Here is a 22,920-nt window from a genome sequence, read left to right as displayed (position 1 = left end):
ATACAGTTGGCTGTTTTTTTGATGAACAATGTCTATAGTTTTTCTTACTTTTGAAGTGGTCAGGTAATATAGAATATATAGATTCTATACAAGTATAGTTCCATTTTACTGGAGATTCCACAACATTTGTATCCGATAATGCCACTGTTTTGAAAACCAGGTGGAATTAAAGGTGGTCATGTTTAGGGATGCTCCGAAATGAAAATATACTGAAACAATTGGCCGAAAGCCGAAACCGAATACCGAATGTGGCTTTTGCTGTTTTTCATTCATTTTGCTTTAATTGTTCACCATTGCATAAATCAAACAATTAAATGTCCTTTATCAACTTTTTTGTCTTGCTTTTCAATAAGAAAAAACAATTCCAAAAATATATTTTGACCTACTTATATTATGCGGAATTATGTGAAATTTTAGCAATGACGAGTACACTACTATGTTGTCCGGTATGTTGCATAAAAACAAGAGTAAGGTCAATAGTTTCATTTTAAAATATGCTGTTTCATTCGTCCCGCATGTGTGTTTCAAACGTCCCGGCTAGGCGGGGCGTTTGAAACAAATGTCAACTTACGTTCAAAGTTAAAAACAGCTCGATCATTCAACATATGTATTAAATTACACTTGTAACTAAGAGAACACACATGTGAGTTGTTGATCACATGTTGAAATTATTTGTATACGTAACGCCATCTTTGAAAAAGACGTTTAACCGAAAAGTGTTTCAATCGACCCGGCTCTCCCCTATTTTGTTTTTAACAGGTGCGCTCGGCTCTTTTTTCATCTCCGTTTATTGTCATTTAGTTGTTTACAAGTGCATGCAGACCTTTTTTCATCTCCCCTTATAGTCAGGTAGTCGTAAACAAACTTACGTGCAGCTCTTTTTTAATCCCTCTTTTTTTTAGAAGCGTACCCGGCTCATTCCACACTGGTTGTTTTATTTTTCGGCCTTTGGCCGAAACCAAAAAGTTGTTTTGGGCCATTTTTGGTGGCCGAATATTCGGTGCATCCCTAGTCATGTTTAAATAGATTTGATGGCATGGCCTTGCTCTCCATTTGTACAACATCTGCATGAATCTTGTGTTAACATTATAATGACTTCATCTTGGCCAGAACTAGTAACTGGGCCAGCTGGCCTGCAGAGCAGCAGCGCCAAACACATTCTGTCTGAAAGGGAAGGAGATGTCATATCTCCTCAGACTCCACAATGAACAAGAAGGCAACATGGAAGCTGGAGAACTCAATTCAAACAAGCTTGAACAAACAGTACAATTATTGGCCTTTTAAAGTTGGATAGACTCCGTTACATAGCCTCTACATAACACACTCCCCATCTGTTAGCATTGATTATTAATGCATGTCTCACACCCACCCCCCCACCCCCACACACACACAGACACAGGAACACCACATGGTCAATCTTACAGGCCGCTGGCAGTATGTATTGTATTTATTGAGGTCCTGGTTGACAATTATATTTCATTAAAAGGTTATTAAGGATTGAATGATATTTAGTTTTGGCCATAGATTAGCGCAAAGTGGCTATTCAAGTACAACCCTAAATGTGCCTAATATGTATTGTATCTTATGCTGGCGACAATCTCTCCAACAATGCAACACTCGAGAACGCAGAACGCAATCTACAAACTCAAAACTGTCGTGTGTAAATGCTACATCCATATATTTTTTTTCTGTGTGTGTACTCACCATTATAACCAGCTGCATTGGTCTTCCAGTCGGGCGCGTTGAGGTGTCCTGCTCTGGAAGTCTTCACGATGATGTGCTGCACGTCCCGCCAAGTCAGCACCGGGCTGCAGAGATGGAACACAACTGTTTAAAAAACACACGTGCGTTTGTGTGTGTCCAAGTAATAACATAGGTGTGCAAGACAACTGGGAGAAAATTAGAGACATTCAACAGCCATGCCCGGCACACACCCATCCAACAGCCAGCCGCCCACGCACCCACCCATCTCCCTTAGATCTCACGTGAGATCCGTCACGGGATGGCTGCCATATGTCTGTCTCCTTTGATGCCCAAATCCATTTAAATAAGGAGAAGGCCAGAAGAAGTGGGTCACCAAGTTTCCCTGGGAATCCCTTTCCTCCTCTGCATCTCATATGACAGACAGATGCTCTGGCTGGCATATGCCCCCTATGTCCCCCCCCTCAGACACCACCCAAACAAGTAGAGTAATACTGGCCAGACACGCAGAAGCCATGCTCGGTGTTGACTGTGCTATAGTAGAAACAACACACACTTCGACAGCAGACCTTCTACAGATTTTACTGTATACACACTCATGGTCTGCAGCCGTCAAGGTGTCTAATATAGGCTGTACAGGACAATGGAAGACTTCTACTATAAGAATATTTGGAATTAATTAAATCTGTATGAACAAACCAAGACCAACCATAGCCATATTGTAGGAATTTCAGGATGAAATATATGGAAATTATGAAAATGTCTAGCTTTCATAATTTTCACAAGTGTTTAGCTAGGAAATGAGAAACACACACACACACACACTAGGGGTGTAACGATACATGTATTCGTATTGAACCGAATCGGTACGGACGATATGGTTCGGTGCATGGATTTATACGGAGAATACACGGTATACAATTAAAATAAACTGGCGTGCAAATTAATTAATGTAATGCAGATCTAATGTTAGATAAGCGAGTTCTTCAGGGACAACTAAACTGCAGACCTGATTGGCACCTAGGTGGCCGAGCGCGTTATGGCGCATAACACGTCGGGTTCATTGACGTCTCTGGTATTTCCACAACGAGACTCGTGGTGGGGGTTATCAAAGCCATGGTTGAGAAAGAATCGGGGGAAAGGAACTTTGGATTAGACTCCCTGAAGTTCATGAACCGCAACATGGAGGAGAAAGGAATTTGCCCCCTGCCCACTTCCGAGGCACCACCACCTCGGCACTGCCCGCTGCGGGGTTCCGGCGGGAGACAATCGCGGTCAATAATCGCGGGCAACTATCCCAAAGTTAAGTCTACTTCAGATTGTTTTGGAAGTGGAAGAACCAGAGACGTCGGAGAACCTGACGCAGTTGTTTGAGATTCATAATATCGTCTGGAAGCGCCAACAGCTTTTGGCCATGATAATATATATTATATGATCTAGATATCCGTGCATAGTAAGATATTATTTAGATATAGAGCACCAGGACTCCCGCTGGAGCACCCTGAGTGTTCTAGAATACTTACAGAACACAGACAAAAGCCCATTACGATACATCCGTAAACACGAGTGCATGGTACAGTGGCCGCAAGCTGCTCAGGGCAACACCCCCACCCTCGACCCGCCTCTAAAAAACGGCACGCTTGTGAAAAGCTCATTGGGGCACTGGCTCGTAGTGGCTGTTATTCTGTGTACTTTGCACTTTCATATATAAGACATTTGCATTTTCAGTTTTATAACTGATTGTCTTATTTTTTTTACAAGTTACTAGTGCTGTCAAGCGATCCAAATATGTACACATTTTTTTCTATTCTAAATATCCCTTGATTTCGTGCTGCTAGCCTTTTCGTGAGATCAGTGTTGAGAAGGACAGTAAGAAGAGAGACCCGCAGTGAATTCAACCCGGTCCACTTGACATCGGGTAGGTGCATGACAGTGGTAGGCCTACCATAAAACTTCAATAGCCCAGGAATTTATTTGTTTCAATCACTGAACTTTCGAAAAAAACTCTTGCTCAGCAAAGATAGGAAATACTATAACATTTATTATTTAAACCAGTATGAATATTCCTACTGTACGTAGGCCTATACACATTACCAGGCTATCGACTAATGCGCACACACACACACACACACACACACACACACACACACACACACACACACACACACACACACACACACACACACACACACACACACACACACACACACACACACACACACACACACACACAAATTCCTGGTGGGCCGTTAACGTTTCAGGGCAGTCGGGGTGATTACTGTGGGATAACAACATTGTTGGTGCAGCGTGCTTGTTGTTTTGTTTCCGGTGTAGCTAGATCCGATATGGCTTTGTAGTTTTTTTCTAACGTGACAAGTTGTTGCTAGACAGCAGGTGAAAAAACTGCAACGTTTACCAAGCCAAAAGAGCGTTAATTGCTCGATTAAAAATTAACGCCGTTAAAATTTGTTTGCGTTAACGTCGTTAATAACGCGTTAAACTGACAGCACTACAAGTTACGGATGGAGTCTGGAGATGATGAGGGGTACTTATTGTTTACTTTTTACATCTTAGATTACACAGTTGCGGCTGTTGCAGCTAGCTCAGGGGAGAGACTGTATGACACTAGGTGGTACAACCTGAGACGTGCACAATAAAAAAGAATTGCCTTCTGCATTTTGTTTTTTCTTTTCCCTTCATTGTACCGAACTCGTACCGAACCGTGATGTCTGAACCGAGGTATGAACCGAACCGTGACTTCAGTGTACCGTTACACCCCTAACACACACACACACAGAAAAGAGGATATCTCTCGTAAAAGGAGATGAAGAGAAAATTCCATGAGTAGTTTAAATAGACTCTGATCAATATTAATAGGCTTATCTTCCCCTGTGTAATTATGGTTCTATGAATGCTTCATGGCCATTCATTAAAATAGAATTTGGCATCGTTATCTAGGCTGGGGACAGCCTATAAAACTGGTCAATATTATTAATATAGAAGCACACAGGGCTAAGCCATTGATGGCAGAAATAACATGGCAGTATTCCTGATACTGCGTCCTGTGGTTCCCTGTGTAAACACAAGGAACAAAGGGATCTGAGAGGGTTGAAGGAGGTGGTGAAGGTCTGTTTAGCTACCCTTCTCATCAGGGACATGGGACCTGCTGAGAATGGATTAATTTATGTATTTTGACCTTGGTGGCAAGGAGTTTAATGGTATAGTCTTAAGAAGATAAGACATTTTTTGACTTACAGAATTTCAGGAGGGAGATGGCATCAGTCCTTACACTTAATTTAAGCAACGTTGTTTTACATTCATAAACCCCCATTTTTTAACACACACATGCCAAAACTAACTGGAAAGTAGAGTTAAGGAGGTTCTGGTAAAAAAAATAAGTAACATACAGCAGAGGGTTTATATAATGTAATCTATAATCTTAGTAGATCAGGCCTTATCAGGTCATATTTTAGTTGGAACCCAATTCTCGCCCATTTTGGATTTGGGGATATCAAAATCGTTACAAAGATTAGATTGTATAGTAAAATAAATACGTTTTCTGGGGATTTGGGGGAAATGAAAAACCAAAACCAAATATAAAAACAATAATAATGTATTGTTGTCTTCAACCCACAGAGTAAAGAGCATATGACCTTTGTGATACAGCCAGCATATTGACATACAGCAGAGAATAGCCCTGCTCCACTGCTGGCGCCTTGCTGGTGTTTATGACAGTCAGCCCTAGTCCATTTAAATCAGCAGCCAACTGATAACATCCTAATCGCTCAACTACTTCTATAAACGTACTCTCACAGGCATATCCCCCTTCACTTGGTCTGCGTTTGCAGAATTACAAATGCCAATCTGGGAAATGAAGGGACTGAGCCGGACGACGTGTGATAATCCTTTTTAGTCCAGTCATTTCATTGGCTGGACAAAAAAATACGATATTAGATTATGCACCGTTTTGGCCATGTTAACAAACAATTTCAAAAACCTTGTAATATAATATTTTGTTTGTCTTCATGCAAGGAATCAACTCAGTAAATGTCATGGTGATATCTAAATGTTAACAGTTTTACCCTATTCACGTGAGAAAAATAATGAATAGGCGTATTAAAAGGCTATATTGGGGTCTTTTTCAAAACTTTCCCCTAATGGGAATTTTCTGGGCTTTTTTTCCCTTACTCAGGACATATTGAGGACACAAAATCAGTTGAGCTTGCTTCTGTTTTGTTTGACCTTTTTTCATAAAATGACTGGACTATTTTTATCCTCAAGGGATTACAAAGGTTAAATTAAGTGTCATCCCGAGAGTTAAGCAGAGCAACATGTGACAACAGGTCCAGCTAGAAGCTCTGCCTGCAGAAATTCATCTGGACCTCAGTCCTTAAGGTCTCAGAGAGCTGTAGTCAGGAATCAATACAATCACAATTACAAAAAACATTGCAATAATAATAAGTCTATTGAATTCAGCCCCATAACTTTGGTCAGTGTGTCAGATCAAATTGTATCACTTAATTTCCTTAAAGTTTACAGAGATATCCTCCTTTGGGATGCGGTGGAAAAAGGCCACAGGCCTAAGAACCGATCTGAGGACCTGTGTGAATGACCCGGAGGTCCAGAGATAAGAACAGAAAACAGCCTTGCCTAAACCTAACCCTATGCTGCAAACGACCGGTTTGATGTGGCTAGATTGATTGAGGCTCAAATTGCTTTAAGCGAGGCTACAGCCTGTTTTGGCAGCTGTTTGGGTCGCATGGCCTTTGTCAGAAACAGACCGAGGCATCCCCATCGATGGGACCAGAGGACAGACACATAGGGTTTTACTTCTTCAAGGGGTGACATCAAAGTGTGCATTTTGGCCATATCTTTTTTTTTTTTTTTAATTATCACTTACCCCATTATGTATTCAACTCAGACGTTTGAGAGTGACGTGTTCCTATTGGGTCTGGCCTTAGCATGGTCCCTTTGAACACAATGTGTGAGAACCTCCAATCCTATTGGTTCCAGTTTAAACCCATAATAAGGTCTGGAACACCCACTACTACTTGTGGGAAGAGACGCATCTCCCAGCATACTGGTTGAAAAACCGAACTGAAGCTGTATGGTCTGAAGCTGTATGGTCTGTAGCTGTATGGTCTGTAGCTGTATGGTCTGTAGCTGTATGGTCTGTAGCTGTATGGTCTGTAGCTGTATGGTCTGTAGCTGTATGGTCTGTAGCTGTATGGTCTGTAGCTGTATGGTCTGTAGCTGTATGGTCTGTAGCTGTATGGTCTGTAGCTGTATGGTCTGTAGCTGTATGGTCTGTAGCTGTATGGTCTGAAGCTGTATGGTCTGTAGCTATATGGTCTGTAGCTGTATGGTCTGTAGCTGTATGGTCTGTAGCTGTATGGTCTGTAGCTGTATGGTCTGTATGGTCTGTAGCTGTATGGTCTGTAGCTGTATGGTCTGTAGCTGTATGGTCTGTAGCTGTATGGTCTGTAGCTGTATGGTCTGTATGGTCTGTAGCTGTATGGTCTGTAGCTGTATGGTCTGTAGCTGTATGGTATGTAGCTGTATGGTCTGTAGCTGTACGGCCTGTATCTGTATGGTCTGTAGCTTTAGAGTCTGTAGCTGTATGTTCCATCTCTGAGTGATCTGTTCATAAACAATATTAAGTCAACAAATGCACGAAGCGCTGCGGTTGAGCCGTTTAAGTGGATCAGTGTGTGTGTTGGAGGGTGGGTGGATGTTATTGGGCAGTCCAGGGGAAAGGGGGAGGAGCACTGGAAGGAAGTCAAGTGGATCTTACTTTGCTTCTAGAGCCAAGGCGATGATAGCTGCGGCCATGGGGGCTGAGGCAGACGTCCCTGTGTGACTGTCGGTGCACCGATGCCTCAGGTCTGTTGTTATCTAGAAAGAGAGACCGAGAGAGAGGGAGGGGTGAGAGAGTGATATGGAGTGTGACGGATAGAGAAGTGGATAGGGAAAGCGTATCAGAGGAAGTCAAAAAAAGGGAAAGACAAAGATTAAGGCATTCAGCCACACCTGAAAATCACATTTCAGCTCAGACATGCCTCACTGCAGGAACACAGAAATGTGAAATGTGAGGTGCATGTACACATGTTTGTGCACGTGTGGACCCATTTTCCAGAAATATTCAAGAAAAATAAATAAATGGTAGAAAATATTTAAAGATTGCAGTAGGTTCCTGTCTAACAGCATTATCCTAGTGGTCAGTTTAGCCAGCCAGCCCGGAACAGTTTGGCAGGCTTCCAGCATGACCTCTCCTCCAAGATTTACAAGGGATTATCCAAACACATGGTTTTGTAAGGGGCCGACGAGTGGTGTGGTGGTGACGGAGGCAGATGGCAGTGTATGCCCCAGGGGAGGCTGGTGTAGGGGCCTTCATAACGATGCAGGGGAAGGGGATGACAACACAACTCCCCACACAGAAAACCTTTTGAAGTGTGTAGTTCTGTTTGTTTATGCTGGTGTGAGATTGACATGGGGAATGTGACAAGAAACCACCAGACAAGCTAGCAGCAGATAAGGCCCAACTGTCTAAGCCCGGTTCACAGGCAAGTCACACACACACACACACACACACACACACACACACACACACACACACACACACACACACACACACACACACACACACTAACAATCTTGCGGTCGTAGTTCTCCCCGCTGCTGTAGGTGGTGGTGAGCGTGGAGGAGCACTCCTCCAGGTACCAGGGTTTTCGGCCGCTTTCGGCCGTGCTGGAGATGGAGATGGTATAGATGGAGTTGGTGTAGCCGTCGCACGAGCAGTGGTCCCGGCTGCGGCCGCCGTTACCCGACGCCCAGACAAAGATGGAGCCCCGGCCCTTCCTTCCCTGAGAGGAAATGAGAATGGGATCAGGGGATTGGGGGGAGGGGGGGGTTGGGAGTGTGAGGTTACCTTTCATATGTCACGTTTCATGAAGGTGCACTCGAGACCATGTTCGCCCACATCTTTATGCTCCAATCACACAGCCCATCATACCATAGCCGTCCGTTTACACAAACCAGCTCACCATGATAAAGTCAGCAGTCGTTTACACAGACCAACTCACTGTGATAAGGTCAGCAGTCCGTTTCCACAGACCACAGACCAACTGACTGTAATAAAGTCTGTCACTGTTCTGTCACACACACATACACGCACACAGCGGTCACTTTCATTTAAGTTCAGAAACACACACACGGGCCCGCTGACAAACCCTCTTCACTGTGTGCCTAGTCTTAAAAGGCAAGTCCCTCATTCTCCACTCTTCTATCTCTCACTCCAACAGTCCCTCCCTCTCTCCACCTGTACTTCTTACGTCATCAAACTCTATTCTTCCCAGCTCACCTGTTTATACTGTTCCGCGCCGTCAAACAAAAGTCAACGAGCGTGACGCTATGCAGATCAGTCTGTGGCTGTGCAGCCTAATAATGATACTAAGAGCCCAGACGACCCTCACCTTGATATCTGGAGCCAATGACAACATATTTATTTGGATGGAAGTCTCTTTACTTCTCTTACGTCTCCTTACTCCAATGCATTTGTTCCTTATGGTCCATCCCTGTGCCTTCATGTAGAAATGTTGGAACGTATTCCAAAGAATACTAGGTATACTGGCCAAATACTACGAGAGACGGATGTATCCCAAACTAATACACTGGGAGTTTACTCCAAACTAAAAGTATGTATCCTAAATTATTACACTGGCAGTATAATCTAAACTAGAAGTAGGTATTTCAAACTATTACACTGGCAGTATAATTCAACCTACAGAAATGTATTCCAAATACATATACTCAGTATACGCCAACCAAGTAATTACTGGCAGTATATTCCAAACTAGTATTTTCTGCTAGTGAAGCAAACCAAGCCGTCTGGTGCATCTGTGCCAATATTGCTCTTTTGAATTTAAAGATGCAGTGAGAAAAGAAATTAGAAATAGTCAGGTAGCTGTAGCATTACATGATGGGCGAGCTAAAGGTTTAGCTAAATGGTACGCAAGCCACTCCACAGTACACCCGAGGAAAATCAATTATAACGCCAGACTAGATGTAAATGTGTTTGTCTGTGTTGAATAATCTTAGAAATAAAACTAACCGCGCATCGCATGAATCATTGCATTTTGAGGGACTACTTTCTCAGCAACAGCGGAATTTAACTTGGGTATCAGTCCGCCGCTGCCGTAGCCTACTACTAGGAATATAACACTGTTGCTGAGACACAGCAAATCCCTCAAAATGCAATGCAAGGTTGGTTTTATTTCTAACATTATTCTATCATTATAGTTGATTTGCCTCGGGTGTACTGTAGTGTGTGTAAGACTGTTTCATTAGCAGGCTAGTATTTCCCGTTGCCGTGCACTAGCCTAGCACGAGCAAACTCTGCAACTAGAAGGACTGAATGAAATGTGTTGAAAACTGTCTCCAATGATAAAGAACACCAAGGCTAACTTGGGAATCAGGCCCTATGTCCAAAATTCCAAAAGGGAGCGCTAAAAGTTTTGCCAAATGGACCACCCACCATGCGAATGCCGTTTTCAAAGGCCTGTCTGGCCAGCGACGCGGGTCCATCCACTGTCTTGCCGTCATCGTCGGGGCCCCAGCTGGCGCTGTAGATGTCGATGTGCTGTGGTTGATGGCTGAGGGACTTCGCTTCCACCATGTCCGTCACATCGCCATCCAGCATGCGCACACCTGGGAAACATGCAGCATCATTCACCATGGAAACACATCCGTCAACAATGGAGGTACCACAAGTCACATACTATTAGATTGAAACTTCCAGTTCAAGATCATTATAAATTAATGTTGTAAGGTTGGTTTAAGGACAAGATGAGATAAGATGGTAATTAAGTTATCCCAGGCAACGCAACCTAGCGATTAGGGATGTTGGCTAAAGATGAACAAACTAACACAAACAACTAATTGGTATCCAGCTATCAAAACAGTTATTTGGAGAAGAGATATTGAATTGAATAACATCATAATAATGCACAGTAAAATCCAACACTGGGAATGGGGATATGCAACTTGTAAAAAGATAAGTTGCATAATTTATTGTATTACCAGTACAAACAATATATACAATTATATAGAAATAAACAAGTTTATAGTACAAATATAAAGCCCTGTATGTTCACAACCGTTGTAAATGAACACTGGGGAGATGAAAGCATTCCACAACAGCCACAAGCAGCAGGTATTTAACAGTTGGAGGGAGTTAAGTATTAAGTCTGGGCCAGTCTGGTCCCTCGGTCTTCGTCGTGTGTTGACCGCTCCGCTGCAGACTAACGGGAAAGTTAGTAGCAGAGCTCCACCTCACAGAAGGAGGCAGAGGAGTAAATCGCTTCGAGGGAATGAAGCCCAGGGGGCCGATGGCTCACCTCCTATCCGGGCGTTGTAGGCGATCCCCACCACGCAGTGGGAGTTGTTAGCTGCCGCCGCCACCTCACCCGCACACCGCGTCCCGTGCCTGGGAGGACACACAGGGATGGTCAGCACATGCACATATCCACGGCTGGCATACACAACCCCCACAAAAACACAGAGACGCACATGTATTGAATAATTAATATACAGTGATACTCATGGTTGTCCACGGTGAGTGGGACGCACATACAAATTATGAACTCCTGTCAACCCATAGCAACCTGTGCATTCCTCTTGTGGAATTCAAAAACCAACAGATTACAAATATTTCTATTCCGTTTGCAAAATATTATGTACATCCTTAGAGACTATTTGGCTCCAGCTATTGGTTTAATCAACCATGGATCAAAAATCACAAAAAATTATGCACGCCCAAAACTGCCTCTTTCAAGACCAGTTGCTGTCACTCCAGGCAAATATTTCCCAGACACCAACATTCGCATCCACACACACTAAATGATGAAACACATCCAGGGCCTGCCCAACAGTTAAAATACAAATGTAAATTGAATTATTGGGTTTGTCCAACTATGACTGGATTATTAAGATGCATGTATACACCTTAGTCTAACCAGAGAATGTCTAATATGAAGGGAACTGGCACTCTCTGGTAACTTCCGGTCTCTGAACTGGTTGCGGTAACACATCTCTGCCCATGCGAGGGCGCTCGCCGGTGAGTGCAGAATGAATGGGAGTCAACAGGGTTTCACCCTCAAATTCCACTTTTCTCAGGGTGTAATTTTTTGTCAAGAAATATGAAAGCTGCATTCAAAAGGGCGGGCTAAGATAATACACTCAGTTTACTTATCTGTTCTAAAAATCTGTTCAATAAGATGATGACGTCATTGCCAGAGGGTCCCGCTCTACGGCAAGTTCTAAATAACTTTGGCACTTACGCACAGTTGGGACAAAGTCACTGTTTGGCAAGTCCCAAGTCTTAGCAGTCAAGTCTGAGTCGAGTCCCATGTCAAGACAGGGAAAGGCAAGTAGAGTCCAAGTCAAAGTCACACCAAAGCCAAATCGAGTCCAAGTCCCAAACTTTTTCAAGTCCTGAACAAGTCACCATGTATTTTTATTTAATGTCATTATTAGGCTATTGATCATAATTTCAACATATCACTTTATTGTACAGTTTAATTTCTTATCAATACAGTTATAATATGTTCATTGTTTCTGTCTTCAAAGTGTGGCATATGAGCTATGCATGGATGTCTGAAAGGACTGCTTGAGTGGATGTCAGTTACAGTATGGCACTATTTTCCTTAAGGAAATTTTCCTTACCACCTGCCTGTGTCTTCAGTAGTAGAAGCTGAAGTAGTAGTAGCTGATGTAGTAGTAGTAGTAGTAGTAGTAGTAGTAGTAGTAGTAGCTGAAGTAGAAGTAGTAGTAGTAGCTGAAGTAGTAGTAGTAGTAGATTATGTAGTAGTCGTAGTAGCTTAATTTGTAGTACTAATGGTAGTAGTAGTAATGGTATTCTCTTTAAGAGAATAGCGTAGCCGGTGCATGATTAAATGTAGCCCAATAGGGCGGTAAAAAACACCCAAACTGGCAACACTGCTGAACATCCTCACGCTCCAGCGTCAACGTAAATCAATGAGACCAACTGAAACGAAGATATTATTGAAGAAATGAGTGTGTAGATTTGTTACATTTTTTGAACGAAGGCAAATGGTTGAACAATTATTTAGTTCTTTTTCTAACTTCGCTCGGTGTTTCACTATGGGAATCGCCTAGGCGTGACCTACTACTGGAAGCTCCAATTGCACCACGTCTGTCCTTGACAGACAGGTCGGACTGTGCCACAGGGTCCCGCCCCCTGCACTTATACAGTCGACCCGCCCTCCTCAAATCATTCTCGCTTTCTTCCCGTGAGAAAGCTACTCAAGCTCCCTCAGCTCATCTAGGTTAGCTTTAAACTGCTTAACAATTCACAGACGGGCCGTCAAGGATTCCGTCGCCGAACGCAGTCATAGGCTTTTAACCTGGTTCGGCTGAGTAATAACTTCGTAAGAAGCTATCTGTTACTACACCCACTGGGCAGTGTCCGCATAAAGGCGAGCTGCTTCTCCGGTTACCCTGTATTTGTTTACAGGTGTCACTGGTTTACGGTGTAGCTTATCGGCTAAAGCGTCAAGGCGAGCTTACCACGGCACAGTACACATTAGCTTGTTGGCTGAGCCAAAAGACCCGGAGTATAACGAACGCATCACAGCGAGTGAACTCTGCGGTATGCCTTCGCCCGCCACCCCCGCCAAAGGGTCGGAGCCGAAGGCTAGGGAGGCTGTATCCCGCCTGTGCCCCGCGTCATGTGGGGCCTCCATATCAGGCCGGGACCCCCACCTCATGTGCATAGCGTGCATGGGCATTAAACACGCTCAAGCTTCACTAGCGGACCCGCATTCATGCGCTCACTGCACATCGATTCCGGAGAAAATTCTGGAAAGGAGGCCAAGGGTGACGGTGGTTACCAACCAGGATCCCTGCCTGGCGGGTGCCCCCGCTATAGCCTCAACGAGCACCCATCAGTCCCACGCGACAACGAGCTGGGCGGACATGACGGAGGCGGCATCCCCGCTCGTGCCCCCGCTATTCGATGATTTAATTCTCGAGGCGGAACCGGGCACTGAGGACGCAGAGGGCGACGGCGAAGCCAACTTTGACCTCCTCGGCATGGACGGAATTGAGGAGGAGGAGGACGACTCCACTTTTCTGATCCAACTGTCCAGACCCCCTAGCGCCTCTGACGCTGTACAACCGGTAGACGGTAACCTGTACGAGGTGTGCAAACGGGCCGCAGCAAAACTAGGCATTCAATGGCCTGCAGCCCCTGATGCTGAAGGGGCAGAGAGAGACCTGTACGACGGCAAGAGGCAAGCCGAGGTCATGGATGCTGCATATGACCCAACCAAGGGTCTGTTTGGTCCAGCGCTGGAAAAGATGAGAGACCAGCACTCTCAGGAAACAGGAAGGAGAGGCCTTCGATCTCTGCCTTCCCCGAAAACAGGCTCCCCGCCCACCCCAGCCAGCGAGGTCAGGCTTTGCGGCCGCCGCCGCGACAGCAAGGGGAAAACAAGGGGGAAACAGGCCTCAGAAAGCCTACAGACCAGCCCACGCAGCTGGCCCACAGGCCGACCAACAGCCTAGGTCAGAGAACCCAAGGCTATGGGACAAACACTCCTTCGCTGCTGCGGCAGCCAGGAACCGCTCTCCCCACCCCGGGGAGGGGAAGAAGAAGCGTGCGACCTAGCAATCCCAGCTTCTCTCTCTCCCCCTCCCATGAAGAAAAGAAAGCTTGGGGGGGTAGAGCAAAGCCCCGAGTTCCATGGTTCAGGGACCTGGATATGTTCAAGTACTCCAGGGGCCCTTTCTCAGTCTCTCTCGCCTCACGTTCAGGGCGAACTGAGACAGGGGCAACGATTGACACAGTGCCACCAAGCATTTTCCCAGTGTCACACAATAAATCCTGCATTTTCACTACCAGGCCCAGAGCCAAGGGTGAAATGCACAAAACAAAACAAAATAAAACAATGTCTTGGTCCCTACATTCTCATGGGGAGAGCTCACGCTTCTCCTGTGAGGGCAGACCTCTCCCCTTGCGTCCCGAGGGTGACGTCGTTGGGGCGCGATCACATGAGCCCGCTCGCTACGCGAGTGGAACAGTGGCGCGCATGCGCAGTTCACCCGTGGATCCTGTCTACGGTTTCCCAGGGTTACAGACTGCAGTTTGCTAGGAAACCACCCAGATTCAACGGCGTGTTGGTTTCTATGGCCAGTGGGGATTCGGCACGAATCCGAGAGGACGGAATATCGTCCCTGCTGCGAAAACAAGCGATCAGCGCTGTCCCGAACGAGCAAGCCCAACAGGGTTTTTACTCCCGTTATTTTCTCATTCCGAAGAGAGGGAGCTCGTCCCTTCGCCCCATATTAGATCTCCGTGTGTTAAACAGACACCTGCGCAAATACACGTTCAGGATGTTAACACACAAAGTTCTCCATCGTTCAATCCGTCCAGGGGATTGGTTTGTAACGATCGATCTGTCAGACGCATATTTTCACATTGCCATCTATCCCGCACACCGGAAATTTCTCCGGTTCGCTTTTCAGAACAGGGACTAAGAAAACCAAGTGGTCCCGTTCGGGCTATCGTTGGCCCCGAGAGTGTTCAGCAGGTGTGTGGAGGCAGCACTGTCACCGTTAAGAAACAGCGGCATCCAGGGCTGTAGTGGTCAAATTAGAGGTGGGTTAACTATGAATTTTGTGATCAGACCGACCTCGACACAACGCAATGCAACGCAAAGTGTTGCGACTCTGTAAGGCTAGCCTGGCTATATTCCATTATGTTATCAATTAAAGTCAGATTAAATCAATCAATGACAGTCAATGAATGTGTTTGTAGTTTATTCAATTTATTCAAATTTCAACAGTAAAGAAAAGTATGTGTAGATTAAGAACTATCTATATATGGCATGTGTGTATGTGTGTGTATTAGTATGGATTAGGGATGGGTGTGACGAATCGATTACTCGAGTACTCCTTGTTACAAAGGAACTCGGTTGGTGGACAGGCAAACTCGAGTTTGCATATGCACACACAAACAAAGTTTTCTGAAGCAAATGTATCAATTTTCTGTCTGCGCCACTAACGCATGACGTGGGCACAAAGAAAATTAAATGCATCCATTTCCATGGCGCGTTCCGTGCCGTGTGCAGGCACGCCAGAATTCAAAAAGTTAAGAGATGGCGGTTAAAGCAAAGCGCAGCGAAGAATTGAAATACTTTAAAGAAATAGGAGATCATAAGGTGAAATGTAAAATATGCCAAGCAAAATCGAGCTACCAGAAAGTACTATGCGGCAACGTATGCTCCTGAAACACAACGGTGAGTTCGGGAAAGCAGACCCGCAGCAAGTGAAAGTGTGTCGGCTATTTTCACCGCCGCAAGACGCAGCTGTAATCCCGGGCGTGTAGAGAAGATCACAACGCTGAGTATTTCCATAGTCCATTTGCTGCCGTTATATTTGCAGCTTTAAATTATTTGCAATGGTTAGGCTACTTAGGTTTTTTTTAAACTGTTACAGGCCTTGGTTCGACGTGATTTAAATTGTGAGACGCATATTTATTTTTGTAAGGAAAATGTGTTTTGAACGTTTGCAAAAAAATAAATAATGAATACTCTAACTGTTTTGATGGAGAATAAGCATTACATGTATGGTTGGTAATATTGCCGTTCATCATCAGGCCTATTCCTGCTGCAGATGCGTTGCATTCTAAAAATAGATTTGATTTAACGAGTACTCGATTGATCCTCAAGGAATTCCTTCGATCACTCGAGTTTGGAATTTACTACTCGTGCCCATCCCTAGGATGGATGCTATTCACAGTAGTGCCCAGAGGGCCTCCTTGTCCTCTACGTCAGGTCCTGCCTTGCAGGGACGTGTTCTGGGGTCCATGGCTCCCCTGTGCTTCACCAGCCAGGACTTCGCATACGGTGTTGGATTGAACTTTGTTAGTGGTGGGCCATTCAATTGAATGAACATCAAGGACGACACTGTGACCATGTGCAGACTGCATCTCAGGGGGCACACTATTATGTTCATTAAGCTGAACCCCCTCTCACACTCAGCAGTGCTAACTGGAATGAGATGGTGGATATTGAGGAGTGGTGCAAGGTTTTCTGGGATGAAGCTGGAGTTATCCTTGAAATCCCTATAGCCTTCAAGAATTTTTCTTCCATCAAGTCTGAACCTTTGGGCAAGTTGTTTCACCTTGGATTCCCCATACGGTTCCTCTAGGGGAACAGGCTAGTTTGCTGGGAAAATAACTTTAAAGTGGTCCAGTAATTCACTGTACTGGGCTTTGTTTTCAGCTGACACACTCTGTTGCCTAGATGAACCTTTAGTGAACAATCTCTCCTCCAGGTTCTCCATGAGTGAGTGAAGGAACTCTGATGAGTTTATCTGCCTTGCCCTCGGGGTGCTTCTTAGTTGAATTCCGTTGAACTCGTGTTTTTCTGCAGCTTGAAGGGCTTCCTGCCTTCTATCACCTGGACAGGTAATCATTGATGAAACCATACGTTCGTCTCATTAATGTGTCTGCTCTTGTGAGGGTCATTCCTCTTTCTTACAAGTTTAGAGAGAGGTGGGAGATCTCCTCTAATGTGTCATACATGAGGGCTAGATCACATAGGAATTCCTCTTGCTCCATTTTGGTCATAAGACCCCTGTACATGGCCTTGTCATTTTCATCTCTTGTGACATCCAATGAAGCAGCATTGAAGTGGTGATGCAGGGCTTTGTAGGAATTCCATACAGCTTTCACAGTTCTGAAACCGCTGGCTGCCCATCTGACATCAAGGACCCTCCCAATCTTTTGCAGATTTACTTCAAGTTGTTTTGCATGCTCAGCCAGTTCCCGACAGTTTTTTGGTGACCTGTGGTACAGTGTGTAAATTTTGTCTAAAAAAGACTTGAAATGATTGACATTGCTAGTTTGCTTGACTGTGTCTCATAGGGTTAGGGTTAGGGTTAGTAGTTCCAGCCTATGGTTTAGGCAGTGCCACACAATGAGTTGTGGATACAGGAGTTGTAGACGTGCAGCTACCCCTGACTTCCTGCCCAGCATGGCACTTGCTCCATCACTGGCAAACGCAATGAAATTTTCTTTGATGAAATCTTCATTCATTCCCCAAATCTGGAGGCACTGTAGTAAACTCTTAGTTATATTCTCAGCCGACTGGCTTTCCAGCTCAAATCAAGAAATATTACCGTGGGTACTCCACTTATAATGGATTTTAAATAAACAACCAGGGCTGATTTCTTGCTTAGAGTTGTGGATTCGTCAATCAAAACACTAAACCTTTGGTCTTCAGCTACTATGTGATTCAGAACTTTCTTTCTCATTTCATCAGTTGTGTGGTCTATTATATTTTTTGCAGTATATCTGGAATGAAGAGTGATACCCATGTCAAGACCATTTTCTTGCTGGAGCACCACAAGTTCTTGGTAGTCTGTGAAAGGCCTGTTCTTCTTTGCCATGAAGTATGCTGTTCCAAACAGTGAGGCTGTCTTCTGTGCTTCACTCTCCACTTGTTTTTGTATGGAAATGTCTATTGTGTGTTTTGTGTTAAACAGCCAATTACACTGACAACTAGAGATGCACGGATGGGCTATTATTTCATCCGCAACCGCAGCACAAACGCATCATCCATACCATCCGCACCAATGTTTTTTGATCAATTTTTAAAACCGCATCCGCCCGCCATCCGCCGGTTGCTTTTATACGTTAATAAGCGTTATAGTCCGCCGCCAAAGAAAACCGAAGACGCTGGGGTTGACAAGTTACCACAAAAAAGTTCCACATTCCTTGACAGCGATCTGCTTAGCAACAGTGAATTATCAAATATAATTCACCGCCCTAAGATGTTATATATATATATATATATATATATATATATATATAAGAATAAAACTAAGAATTTCTTCTTTTTATAATAAAATAAAAATATTTATAATATATAAAATAAAAATATTTATAAATATTTTTATTTTTATTGGTTTAACCGCCAACCGCCCGAATTTAAATAAAATATGATTTTTTGTCGCGTCATCCGCCCGATCCACGGTTTAGCCGCGGAGTCCACGGCTGCAACCGCCAACCTCGCATCTCCAAATTGAGGCTTTAACATAGCGACCGAGCTATAGCGAAGTTGATACGCCAAAACCGAAGTTTGATATGGATAGTAAAACTCTGACTGACTTTCGCTCATTTTGACATGGGCAGTACACGGATAGCATGACTACGCATTGGCCAATCTGAATGCTCGTAGTCATTTAATAGTAATGTGAATTGATCATCTTCAGTCTTACCTTGTACTTGAGCCCTTTTTCGGGCATCTGTTGGAGTGGGAGCACTCGAAGGTCTCTTCAAAAATCGCCTGATGTCCATGGCTAATTAATGACCGGTAGGCAGGCATGATCATCCACAACGCATAGGGCCATGTGTTTACATACTTCCTGGATCCTGATTGGTGTCGACGCCGCAGCCGCAAGGCACTGATTGGAGGGTCAAAGATCATAATAGTATAGGCCTACAGCGCAGATGAAAATGATTCAGATTACAGCGTTTATTTGTTCAACAAAATTAAACTTTGTCTTAGTCGTTTTAAAATTATACCAAATTTATTTCCGATTATTCCAACGGCAGAATACGTCACAGAATAAGTCACAGGGAATTTTGAGGTGCGTAAACGCTATTTAGAGGTGCGTAAACGCTATTTCCTAAATTCCAGAGGTGCGTAAACAGCGTTTACGTGCGTTTACCCTCCACTACAGCCCTGGCGGCATCAGAATATTCTCTTATCTGGACGATTATCTGATATGTTTCAGTTCACGCGAACAGGCACTCAGAGATTCTACTACGGTGGTAAATCATCTGAGGACTCTGGGATTCAGCATAAATTGGGAAAAGAGCCGTGTAGACCCCACACAATGTGCGGAATATTTGGGTCTCCAAATAGACACTCTCTCTTATCGCGTCACACTATCAGAGAGGAGACTAACGTCTCTCACGCAGTGTCTCTCCCTCTTCAGGCGGGGAGAGACCGTATTGTTTAGGTTATGCCTACGCCTGCATGGCCTTATGGCTTCGGTGATATCAGTAGTACATTTGGGTCTTCTGAGGATGAGAGATTTTCAGCGCTGGGTCGCAGCACTACGTCTGTGCTCCCGTCACCACCTGAATCGCAAGGTGAAAGTAACACCAGCGTGTGTTACCGCTCTCCGCCCGTGGTCGGTGCGCACGGTTCTGACAGCGGGTGTCCCGCTGGGGGCGGTGTCGTCCAGGGTAACCATGAAAATGGACGCGTCCTTGTCAGGGTGGGGTGCGACAATGATGGGCAGAGCAGTGAACGGCACCTGGAGTCGCGATCTAGCTCAGGCTCACATAAACCTCCTAGAACTTCGGGCAGTGTTCCTTGCTCTAAAACACTTCCTGCAATTTATCCACGGCCGCCATGTCTTGGTAAAGACAGACAATTCCACTGTAGTGGCATACGTCAACCGGCAGGGCGGCACTCGCTCACTGAAACTACACGAGTTAGCTCAAGAAATTATCTTGGGGAGCAGCACCAGACTCCTGTCCCTTCGGGTGACACATGTACCGGGTGTCCTGAACAGAGGAGCAGATCTTATGTCCAGAGGAAACCCCCTGTATGGGGAATGGACTCTTCATCCACAGGTTGTGGGACAAATATGGCGGAGATACGGCTTGGCAGCCCTAGATCTCTTCGCCTCGCTGGAAAACACTCAGTGCCCGTTGTTTTTCTCCCTGTCAGACGTAAGGGCTCCCCTAGGGGTAGATGCGCTGGCCTATCCGTGGCCAAACGTGCTGCTATATGCCTTCCCCCCTCTCAGCCTGATCTCCCCCACCCTAGTCAGGGTGAGAGAACAGAGTCTGTCGCTAATCCTGATAGCGCCGCGGTGGCCATCCAAACATTGGGTGGCGGAAATAGTGCAACTCCTGGCGGGCGACCCATGGCCCCTTCCCCTGCGCAGGGATCTCCTCTCCCAAGCGGGCGAGGAGTTTTACCATCCGCATCCGGACTGCGTAGCGCTCTGGGCTAGGCCCGCGAGAGGTGGAACTTGAATGCGGCAGGCCTGCCTGCACAGGTCGTTGGCACCATTCAGAATGCAAGGGCCCTTTCCACTCGCCGGCTCTACAGTGGCAAGTGGCGGGTTTTTGAGCACTGGTGCGACTCGAGGCACGCCATTCCATATCAGTGTTCCGTGGTGGACCTACTGTGTTTCCTACAGGGATTATTGGAAAAGGGTAAGGCCTTTTCCACGATTAAAGTGTAGTTGGCGGCCATCTCAGCTTGTCATGTTGGCTTTGGGGATAAGCCTGCAGGGCAGCATCCCTTGGTTTGTCGCTTCATGAAGGGGGCGCGTCGCAAGCTCCCAGTTTCCAAGGCCCTGGTTCCTTTGTGGGATTTATCGGTGGTGCTGGATGCCCTGTCTCATCACCCTTTTGAGCCGTTGGAGACGGTGGAGATGAAGTTTGTGTCGCTGAAGGTGGTGTTGCTCTTAGCTTTAACCACAGCTAAGCGTGTGAGTGATTTACAGGCATTGTCTATCCGTCCTTCCTGCTTGCAGATTGCTCCGGGGATCTCCAAGGTCTGCCTGCGGCCCAATCCGGCTTTTGTGCCTAAGGTGGTTGAGTCGACCTATAGGTGTCTCACGGTGGAACTGTCGGCTTTTCACCCGCCTCCGTTCTCCTCTGCGGAGGAGCAGAGACTCAATACATTATGCCCGGTACGGGCCCTACATGTATATGCGAGTCGGTCCGCTGCTTTTCGGAAAGGGGATCAGCTGTTCGTGTCCTGGGCCACTCCCCATAGAGGCAAGCCTTTGTCCCGCCAGAGGCTATCCCACTGGATTGTAGAGGCTATATCTCTTGCTTATGAAAGTAGGGGCTTGCAGCCCCCCCATGGCTTGAGGGCCCACTCCACAAGGGGTATGGCTACTTCATGGGCCTTATTCAGGGGAGGGTCGGTGCATGACATTGTGCTGCGGCGAGCTGGGCTACGCCTCACACCTTTGTTAGGTTTTATAGGCTGGATGTCTCAGGGCCTTCTGTTTCTCAAGCCGTGCTGGAGACGATCTCACCAGACTCAAAGTGATGTTTGCTGCCTGGCTGAATTTGCATAGCTTCGGGAGACGTATGCAATACGGGAGTGGTCTATACCTCCCATAGTGAAACACAGAGCGAAGTTAGAAAAATAACTTTGGGTTACTTAACGTAATCCCTGGTTCTTAGATAACAGAGTGAGGCGTTTCACCAACACGTCCCTCCTTGCATTTACACGAAAGAAACCGGTATAGAATGATTTGAGGAGGGCGGGTCGACTGTATAAGTGCAGGGGGCGGGACCCCGTGGCACAGTCCGACCCGTCTGTCAAGGACAGACGTGGTGCAATTGGAGCTTCCAGTAGTAGGTCACGCCTAGGCGATTCCCATAGTGAAAAACCTCACTCTGTTATCAAAGAACCAGGGATTACGTTAAGTAACCCAAAGTCACGATGTCTTAAAGGCCGTGTTGCAGGGTTTATTTTCCAACGAATCTGTGCAATTTGCTTGTTGATAATAATGAATGAAACTGTTATCCATTGTATTTAATGTTGTTAGCTATCACAAAACGGAATGTAATACGAAAAAGTAGGTACTATTTTAGCGGTTTGATATAGATTCTCATTTCCCCCAGAATACATTGCATGATGTCACGTTGGGGAGACAAGGTCCAAAGCTGCATTGAGTCCCTTGAGAGTAGAGACTAGTAAGAGAGTGTTCAGCAGATTATACAGATCCATAGATAAATACATAGATATTATAGATAGTTAGTTTATGCTACACGTGAACCTCCTAAAATTGCGCAATTTGATTGGTTCGCTATCTCGGGATATTGGGCAATATCCCATGATTCCCATGACATCGCGCATAAAAATAAACAAATCCCGGCAAAAAGTGTTATCTTGTTTATTTTTGGACTGTTGACGTGTAGTATATACTAAAACATTTAATTAACAATTATTCACCTCAGGCGCCGTGAATAGTGGGGAATACCCCCCTCAACCTTCAGTCTCAGGGGCTATTCCCAACTATTCACTTCGCCTCGGCGAAGTGAATATGAAATGATCAATCACACACTTTGGGTCCATTCTAACTTATGGTAAGAGGCTATTCTTTATCTTTATTCTTAATCTTTGCATTCTCCTATGTCAGTGTTGC

General features: G+C 45.3%; 1 protein-coding gene across 9 annotated transcripts in view; it reads right to left on the bottom strand.

The window, feature by feature from the left end:
* Positions 1–22,920, bottom strand: part of pcsk5b (proprotein convertase subtilisin/kexin type 5b) — a 171,987-nt gene that overhangs the window by 119,785 nt on the left and 29,282 nt on the right. For all 9 annotated transcript variants that reach the window (XR_003979217.1, XR_003979218.1, XM_030375638.1 and 6 more), the window contains 5 exons: positions 11,097–11,185; positions 10,235–10,407; positions 8,352–8,564; positions 7,496–7,596; positions 1,705–1,808 (listed from right to left, as the gene is read on the bottom strand). Coding sequence is in view for 7 of the 9 variants with exons in the window: in XM_030375638.1 (XP_030231498.1) it covers positions 1,705–1,808; positions 7,496–7,596; positions 8,352–8,564; positions 10,235–10,407; positions 11,097–11,185 (680 nt within the window). In the remaining 2 variants the exon portion in view is untranslated. The remainder of the gene's footprint in view (positions 1–1,704; positions 1,809–7,495; positions 7,597–8,351; positions 8,565–10,234; positions 10,408–11,096; positions 11,186–22,920) is intronic.

Source organism: Gadus morhua, chromosome 13, assembly GCF_902167405.1.
Source record: "Gadus morhua chromosome 13, gadMor3.0, whole genome shotgun sequence".
In the NCBI taxonomy this organism is placed as follows: Eukaryota; Metazoa; Chordata; class Actinopteri; order Gadiformes; family Gadidae; genus Gadus; species Gadus morhua.
This window is presented reverse-complemented; position numbering and strand designations above follow the sequence as displayed.